Source organism: Rhamphochromis sp. 'chilingali', assembly GCF_963969265.1.
Source record: "Rhamphochromis sp. 'chilingali' genome assembly, chromosome: 15".
Lineage (NCBI taxonomy): Eukaryota > Metazoa > Chordata > Actinopteri > Cichliformes > Cichlidae > Rhamphochromis > Rhamphochromis sp. 'chilingali'.
The window spans coordinates 2403771-2413178 of NC_137942.1; the positions used below are offsets into that span (position 1 = coordinate 2403771).

At 48.8% G+C, this 9408-nt stretch overlaps 1 protein-coding gene across 1 annotated transcript; it reads left to right on the plus strand.

Annotated features, from left to right (window-relative positions):
• Positions 1–3629: 3629 nt before the first annotated feature.
• LOC308411361 (uncharacterized protein) lies at positions 3630–7632 on the plus strand (the record flags this gene model as incomplete). Its single annotated transcript, XM_080905244.1, has 2 exons — positions 3630–4990; positions 5060–7632. The coding sequence occupies exons 1-2, from the start codon at positions 4333–4335 to the stop codon at positions 7630–7632; spliced, it is 3231 nt and encodes a 1076-aa protein (XP_080761370.1). The 5' UTR covers positions 3630–4332.
• Between the last annotated feature and the right edge of the window lie 1776 nt (positions 7633–9408).

Genomic DNA, 9408 nt, shown 5'->3' on the forward strand with positions numbered 1-9408 from the left:
CTATAGATTCGTGTTCAGGTACATGAAAAACAACATGGCAGTCCACCTTAAGAGACTATAGTGGGGGAGAAAGTGTCCCAGTTTTAACCCAAGAAACCAGAGCTGTGTTCATACATTACGCTCAGATAATTTTGGGGTAATTAGGCAAAGATACTCTGCTCAGCCCACTCCAGATGTGTTCACACTGTCTTTTAAAAAATAAATAAATTTCATTTTCACTACCTTCAGTGGGTTTTATTGATTTTTATTTATTACAGTTACTCGGGGCTGAAACATGGGAACAACCAACTTAAACGATTATGGAAGGAGGATCGCCGTAAGTGGCAGCAGCCACATAAGTTTATTACGGTTCAGTAGTTGTGAAAAGTGAAACCTGTTCAGATTGACTATGTTTCTGGTCAGAACATCGTGCGACGCTTAAACACCTCACTGGGGATCGTCCCAGCTGTCCAAATTGGCCTCTAGAGATCGTGCACGAGCCAGACCATAGCAGCACAAAGCGTGAAACTCGATCTTTGGCCTCCAGTTTAAGCCTCGAATGAAGAATTCGGGCCTCTACCAACTCAACATTCCCACATATCTACATGGATAGGACACCGGTCAGAGAAAAAGTCAAGAAAAAGATCAATTTGGAGCTCAAAAAGGCCAATGGCATCAGGTTTAGCAAACGCTTTGGTTCAGAACTCTAAACACGGTTCATTTCTGCTCCGACGCAAACTGAATATAAAACAAACGTCTAATGAGAAGTAAATCCGTACTCGAGTCCCAAAGATCTCAGCTCTAAATCTCGGCTCTCCGCTGACCTCAGCGCTGCACCTGCATTTAGATGATCTTACCAGCTTGTCAGTCACTTGTAAAGTTGACACAAAAATAAAGTTTTATTGATCCGAGTCTCTGACCTGAACCACCGACTGTGATTAACTACAACATCCACTTTACTTCACAGAGCCGAGTTTCATCCAAGGTCACTTTGAGCTGGCGACGGCACTCAGCCACGAGCCGAACGTCCGACCGGGTGTTTACCGCATCGCATCTCTGAGCGGCAGATAGATATGAGCAGAGGTGCTGAGTGCATTTTTCCACCTCTGACATCTCCTACAGGGATCCAGATGTTGACCAGAATATTTCCCATGAGGTCTATTTACCTGCAGTCAGACCTCAGATGAGTTCTGTGGATAAGAATACATCACTTTTGTCTGTTAACTTGTGGCGTATATTTTAATCAGTCATTACTTTTCTCTTCACTTCCTCTTTTTTTTTGTTTGTTTTTTAAGTTCCTCTGGTGCCTTTGTGGGTTTTCACCTCCCCAAATGTTAGACAACGTGCTCATGCGTATAAAAAAGCTCTTGTACGAATGTGTGTGTGATTGTGTGAACGAGATTAAAGACATGCTCTATGTTGATGCCTTTACGTTCATGTTTTGGTGATGTTCTAAACGTCTTCTAGAGATTCCAAAATGGGAATTCGGGATGCAGTCTGTGATGTCTTGGTACCTTTATTACCATTTTATCACTGCTGCTCGCATCTCATTATCCACAAGGTGTCTTTGGACACTGGTGCTTTGACGTAAGAGCATCCTTGGCCCTGCTTAATAGACCCAAGAAGAAAAGTTGGAGATGTACGGAGGCACAAGGTGAAAGTTTCAAGCAGAGAGACTCTCTCATTGGTGCTGATGTCAGCCCTAACCCTAACCTGAACACTCACCCTCGGCAATAAGAATATGTCATGTTTTATTAAGTTGTCCTCCAGAGTCTTTTCAGCCAAGGCGTAAAGACGTATCATTTTAAATGTCTAATTTCTTTTCAGTCTTTTCTGCAAACATCTGTTTGCACTCCAGTTAATAAACTCAGAGCGAGGGCAGGGTTCGTGTTAGCACCTGTGATGACTTGGCCCTCACAGGGTTGAGTGCCCTTCATCCCCGAGACCACAGAAAGTCAATAACATTCAGCAACATTCAGAAAACATGTCTGATGACTCGGATTTGTCCGGTCCTGAATCAAACTTCTCCTCAGCTGTGAGGGAAGTGATTGATCCGACAAACCAATGAGAGCAAAGAGGAGCTGATTGACACGCGGGAGAATTACCTGCACAGCTGGAGCCTGTAATGCCCACAAGTGACGCACAACGAGTGGATTGCTTTACACGTGCTTTAGTTTTTTGTTTTCCATCTCGTTCTTCTTCTCTGCGCAGTTTCTGCCAGATCAGGGTTGAGATTAAAATCAGGACTCCTTGTGTGTAACTAAGACACTGAGCACTGACGTTTCAGAAATGACCAGTCCAATTGTTTAAGCAGAAACTTGCACTTGTTTGCCCTTCATGTTGCTAAATTACAAATGATTTGTTGTGTTAGGGTTAGCTACTTCAGAGTTTCCACTATACCTGCTTTCCAAAAATCAGTAGCCTTGCTGACTGCATCAGGCCTCGTTATCAGCAGTCAGGTAAACGGCAAAAGTTGATCCAAGAAAACTGGAACGAGGCATAAAAGATTCCTGAATTTGAATTTCCTCACATTTAAGATTCTGGGTGCACACTTGAAGATAACTTTGGGTGGTGTGTGGATATCAGGGGTGTATCGTGTTACACGCCGCCGCTGGAGGGAGTTGTGTTAACTCGGCCATCGTGATCAACTCGCTGGTGCCAGGATTCATTTCAGACGGCAAACAAAGCCTGGGCGAACCCACAGATGGTCCCATACATCCAATGGGAAATCTAGTCAGAGACATCAATCCAGCAGCACTGCATTTATATGTGACTGTGTGTGTGTGTGTGTGTGTGTGTGTGTGTGTGTGTGTGTGTGTGTGTGTGTGTGTGTGTGTGTGTGTGTGTGTGTGTGTGTGTAAGAGAGTGCAGGTGTGTGTTTTCAGGCCAGGGAGGGGATTTGGTCCTTGCACAGATGAAATGATTCAAAGATTGATTCAAACCGAATCATGTGCTGACGTAAAAGCAGAAACTAAAATATATTTCATCCTCTCAGTGTGTGTTTAAAGCACTGAGGTCACAGTCACCATGTTTTCTACTCTTACTGTGATGTAAACATTTAACAGGACTTGCAGGGATGATGTTAGATTACCCGGTTTGTGTCCAGTGGTCTCCTGTGGGGCTTTCCTGCTTTCTACCAACTCTTCAGTCTCATTCTCGGCTCTTCGGCTCGCACTGCTCATGTGAAGCTCATCTTTGAGTAAAGTAACTGCTGCCCAAGGGTTCACAGTGTCCCAGACACTAAATATTTAAACACTTTAGAAAAGCATTCAAATATTTGGTGCCAGGCTGACTGATTGTTCGGTGTGGACATGAAGCTGAGGATCAGCAGAGTGATGCAAACCATTAATGACTAACCTCATGTTGTGACCTCAGACTCTCTGCTGGCTGAAGTTTGAACGTTTCTCAGGATCTTATTTCTGCCACGTGATGGCGTTTGTGCGTTTAAACCAGAAACATGAACTTAATTATAATAATAACTCTGCAGCTTGGCTAAGGCGGCTCTCTCTCTGGGGAGTGTTTGCTATAACTTTCAGTATATTCATTTTGTTTTCTTTTGTCCTTTTGTACTTTAAAAAGTTGACAGTGCAGTAAAAACCAGATAACGGCAGCATGACTGACTTTGATTACATAAACATGACTGTTATGCCCCCAGAAATGTGTTCTTTGTGTTCTCTTTATCTCGCTATCGTAGCTTAGAGCGGTGTGTGTATTTTCGTAACCATGACAACACGAGAGCAGTTTACGCTGAGAGTCAGGAAGTGAATCTACTGTGTGACTCGGGATATTAGCGTGTGGGCTCATTCAACCGCCAGCTCCGCCGTTACAGGATTAATCCTTTTCTCTTCGCTAAGGCATAGTCTGTGAGTATAATTCATTTTGTACAATTAAGCGGTGAAGCGTTTTGAACCGTTGTCTGTTATTCGGTTAACTTTATTGTGTCTCATATAAGCTATGCGGCTAGGCTGTCAAGCTGTGATAATTAGCCAGATGCTTTGAGCTTATTGCATCTATAATACATTTCATATATTTCATTGTATTGTGTTTACAGTATATTTCATTGTATTGTGTTTACAGTATATTTCATTGTATTGTGTTTACAGTTTCACAAAAGTGCCCAGTAAAAACTTCTGGAATCCAATCGTCTGAGTCCTGGAGATTTTCTTGGGAGTGTTTAAGCTGAATGGAAACTTAGCCCATTACAGTGAAAAGACTGCAACGCAGCTAATAGGGATACGAGGATCGCCGCTGTACGGAGCTACTCATTATCGAGAGATAAGCAGCCTCCAATATAGCCTCGGAAAACTTCGCCGCAGCCCACATCTCCCGATACTGGAGACCCAACGACACGCAATGTCACAACGTAGCAATGCTGACAAAGGAAATGGAGACAACCAGTCAGAGTGTGTGCGCTCAAGGAGCAGTCGCTCATCCGGCACGTCGTCTGGCTCAAAAATTAGCATAGCCATCGCCATGGCAAAAGCAAAGGCTGAAGCCGCGCAAGCTAGAGCGGCACATTCAAAGAGGGAAATCGAGCTTAAAGTGGAGCAAGCACGTATTCAAGCCAGCCTCGACGCACTAATCGATGAAAAAGAAAGGGATGCCGCCGTTGCTGAGGCGAACTCCCTAGTAGCTGGTCTGCAGGATATGGGTCTCGAAGTACGCAGCGAAGTTAACAGCCTGGTCCGCCAGTCTGTCAAAGACCAGCGCGTAGCCGCCTTTGTCTCCGAACAGGCCAGCCTGAGCGCCAAGGGTCTATCGGCTACAGAAAATAACCTTCCCCCTTCTCAGCCAGTCACTCACCCGCATAACGCGGCTCAGACCCAAGCTGCCGCTCCTGCTGCTATTACGCCACACCAAGCTCTTCAGGGCCCCTGGAGAAGCGACGCACCAACACGACAGAGCTCCAAGTCACCCTTCTACCCCCCTCCAACTCCACTCCTACAGCAGAACCCCAAACGAGATTCTACGTTTCCCACGCATCAGCCCATCCACGGGACACTCTACGGAGGTGATTACGACCATTCTACAACCACTGACCTCATCAAATATCTCGCTCGTAACCACTTGGTGACTTCAGGTCTCACCGCATATGACGACCAGCCAATAAACTATTGGGCCTGGAAAACATCATTCCAGAACGCCATTGCCAATCTAGACCTGTCTGCTGCAGAAGAACTCGACCTCCTAACCAGACACCTGGGAAAGGAGTCAACAGAGCAGGTAAGAAGAATAAAAACGGTCAACATCAGGAATCCAACTATTGGACTGTGCTCAGCATGGGGGCGCCTCGACGAACTATATGGCTCCCCAGAAGCCGTCGAACAAGCTCTGTTCAGCAAACTAGAAAGCTTCCCAAAGCTCACGACAAAAGATCCACGGAGACTCCGGGATCTAGCCGACCTGTTGTCAGAGCTACAAGCCGCTAAAGAAGATGGCTACCTCGCGGGCATGTCGTACTTGGATACCTCCAGAGGAATTAAGCCCATCATCGAGAAACTTCCATACAGCATACAAGAAAAGTGGCTATACCACGGGACGAGATACAAACAAGAACATTTCGTCAGCTTCCCACCTTTCTCCGTGTTGGTGAACTTCATCCGCACCGAGGCGAAAGCACGTACGGACCCAAGTTTCAACCTCTTCACGCCAAGCCCCCCAAACGAGAGAATGAATAAATGGGAGAGGCCCACGAAGACGTCCGTTCACACCCACAAAACACAAGTCTCAGGCACTGCCAAGTTCGAGTCTAAGGAAAGCAGGGAACGTATTGACCCGAATAAACATTGCCCCCTGCACAAAAAACCCCATCCTCTGAGGAAATGCAGAGGTTTCCGCGAGAAGAGCTTAGATGATCGCAAACAGCTTCTGAAAGAACACTACGTCTGCTTTCGCTGTTGCTCGTCAACAGAACACTTTGCAAAGAACTGCACAGCCAAGATAACATGCACCGAGTGTGGTAGCGCTGCCCACGTGACAGCCCTCCACCCTCACCCACCTACCTGGAAATCTAAATCGTTCCCCTCCATCTCAGAGGATAGCGGGGAGGAGGACAAAGCTGATAACCAGGAGGTCAACGCAACGTGCACACAGGTATGTGGGGAAGGTCTGAGTGCTAGAGCGTGTGCTAAGATCTGTCTCGTCAGGGTGTTCCCAAACGGACGAAGAGAGGAAGCCAAGAGAATGTACGCTATATTGGATGAGCAGAGTAATCGCTCCCTCGCGCGGTCAGAGTTCTTCGAAGCCTTCAAGATCTCCGGGCGCTCATACTCATACACACTAAAGACCTGCGCGGGACGTACGGAGACATCAGGAAGGAGAGCCAGCGGCTACACCGTAGAGCCGTTGGACGAGAAACTGAGTATCTCTCTGCCTACACTCCTCGAGTGTAACCAAATTCCCAACATCCGCGCGGAGATTCCCACCCCCGGTGTGGCCTATCATCATACCCACCTAAAACGCATCGCTGACAAGATACCACCTCCGGACCCAGACGCCAGCATTCTTCTCTTACTGGGCAGAGATATCTTACGGGTCCACAAGGTCCGAGAGCAAATAAGCGGCCCAGGAGATGCTCCCTTCGCCCAAAGGCTTGACCTGGGATGGGTCATCGTCGGAGACGTGTGCCTCGGAGGTGCTCACAGACCACCGGAGGTGAGAAGCTACAAAACAGCCGTTCTAGGGAACGGTCGTACAAGCCATCTCCAGCCATGTAACAACCAGATGAAAGTAACAGAGGTGTTTGAACAAGCACGTGACTATCAACAACATCCAGCGCGAACCCCGACGACGCTAATCGGAGACAATTTGGGGCAAACCGTCTTCGCTCGCACTCCCAACGACCACAAACTTGCTCCATCCAGGGAAGATTTGGAGTTTCTAAGGATAATGGAAGCCGAGTGTTGCCAAGACAGCTCCAACAGTTGGGTCGCACCTTTGCCGTTTAGGTCACCGAGGCAGCGACTCCCTAACAACAGGAAACAGGCTCTCGAACGCCTCGTCTCACTTCGGCGCTCACTGGAAAAACGACCACGGATGAAAGCCGACTTCCTAGAGTTTATGGAGAAGACGCTCAAGAAGGCGCACGCAGAAGCTGCCCCTCCCTTGCAACCCGGTCAGGAGCGTTGGTACTTGCCCCTGTTCGGCGTGTACCACCCCCGGAAGCCGGACAAGATCCGCGTGGTCTTCGACAGCAGTGCATCCTATGAGGGAGTATCGCTCAACGATGTCTTACTCAGTGGTCCCGATCTTAATAACAGCCTACTAGGTGTTCTTATGAGGTTTAGGAAGGAACAGGTTGCGATCACCGCCGACATCGAGCACATGTTCCACTGCTTCATCGTGAAAGAAGACCACCGGGATTTTCTCCGCTTCCTGTGGTATAGAGACAATGACCCTACCTCTGACGTCGTGGATTACAGGATGCGGGTGCATCTCTTTGGTAACAGCCCCTCGCCTGCCGTCGCAGTGTATTGCCTGCGGCGGGCGGCTAAGGCAGCAGAGGCCGACTACGGCAGCGATGCTAGGAGATTCGTCGACCGCGATTTCTACGTCGACGATGCCTTAAAGTCTTTCAGTACAGAGGAAGAAGGCATCGCAGTTCTCCAGCGAGCGCAGAAGATGCTCGCGGCTTCCAACCTCAGGCTGCATTAGGTTGCATCAAATTGTTCCGCGGTCATCAGAGCATTCCCCTCCCAGGATCGCTCTCAGGATTTCAATGGCCTGGATCTCTCCATCGATGATCTGCCTATCCAGCGTAGCCTGGGACTGTTCTGGAACATGCGCACGGACACTTTCACGTTCCAGATCGAGATCGATCAGAAGCCGTTCACCCGCAGAGGGGTACTCTCGACCGTGAACAGTCTATACGACCCCCTAGGGTTTCTAGCACCCATCACAGTTGATGGAAGACGGATCCTAAGAGAACTCACCTTGCAAGCGGAAGATTGGGACGCACCCCTTCCCAAAGACATGGAGACCGAGTGGACTAGATGGAAACAGTCTCTTCAAGACCTGGAGGGGCTCCAAATACCACGGCCTTATACGTCCCTCTCCACCACAGGAGCCCTAAGGAGAGAACTCTGCGTCTTTGCCGACGCATCCGTCAGAGCAATAGCGGCCGTAGCCTACATCAGGGTAACTGGCAAGCAGGGACAAACTGAGATTGGGTTTGTCTTTGGGAAATCGAAGTTGGCTCCCCAACCTAGCCTAACTGTCCCTAGACTTGAACTTTGTGCTGCTGTGCTCGCCGTCGAGATCGCCGAGATGATAGTCACAGAGATGGACACAACGTATGACAACATCACCTACTACACAGACAGTAAGGTCGTACTGGGATACATCCATAACCAGTCAAGGAGATTTTATGTCTACGTACACAATAGGGTCCAACGTATCCTTCAGTCACCCTGTCCCGGCCAGTGGAAGTACGTTCCAACGCATCTTAACCCAGCTGACGTTGGGTCAAGAGCTGTAGCATCAGCCCTGCTCAGCAGTACACCATGGCTCAAAGGACCAGCCTTTCTTTGCGACGCATCAGGGCATCCATCCGAGCTTCAAGAGACGTACAATCTTGTCGACCCCGACATCGATGCCGAAGTGCGTCCACAGGTGACAACGAAACTCACCCATGTTGCTAAAGGCGTGGTACGCCCTCAACGCTTTGAACGCTTCTCCAAGTTCAGCACACTCCATGCAGCCATTGCACATTTGATCCACGTAGCTAGCTCCTTCGCTCGCTCGACGCAGGGCGAATGTCGAGGCTGGCACATCTGTCGTCCTACAGAAGAGGAGCTGCTGAAAGCCAAAGTGTGCATCGTAAAGAGTGTCCAGGGTGAGTGCTACGCGGAAGAGCTCAAGTGTATCGGTTCTGGAGTCGACATACCATCTTCCAGCAGCTTGTGGAGATTGCATCCCATTATGGACCAGGATCGACTACTCAGGGTAGGAGGTCGGATCGAGCAGTCAGGCTTAGGCATGAACGAGACTCATCCCATCATCATTCCTGGCCGGCATCACCTCGCAACTCTGCTTGTGTCCCACTATCACGAAGCAGTAAAACACCAGGGGAGACATCTTACTGAAGGTGCCGTTCGGGCCGCAGGTTTTTGGCTCGTGGGAGCCAAACGCTGTATCAGCAGTCTGCTCTACGGATGCATCACTTGTAAGAAGCTGCGAGGGAAGGCCGAACATCAACGGATGGCAGCCCTGCCGGCAGAACGGTTACAAGTAGCACCTCCCTTCACCTACATAGGTGTCGATGTCTTTGGACCGTGGGGCATCGTTTCACGCCGCACAAGAGGAGGAGTTTCGAACTCCAAGCGATGGGCGGTGATGTTCTCGTGTATGTGTTCCAGGGCAGTGCACATTGAGGTGATCGAAGCCATGAGTGCCAGCAGCTTTATTAACGCCTTGAGGAGATTCTTTGCG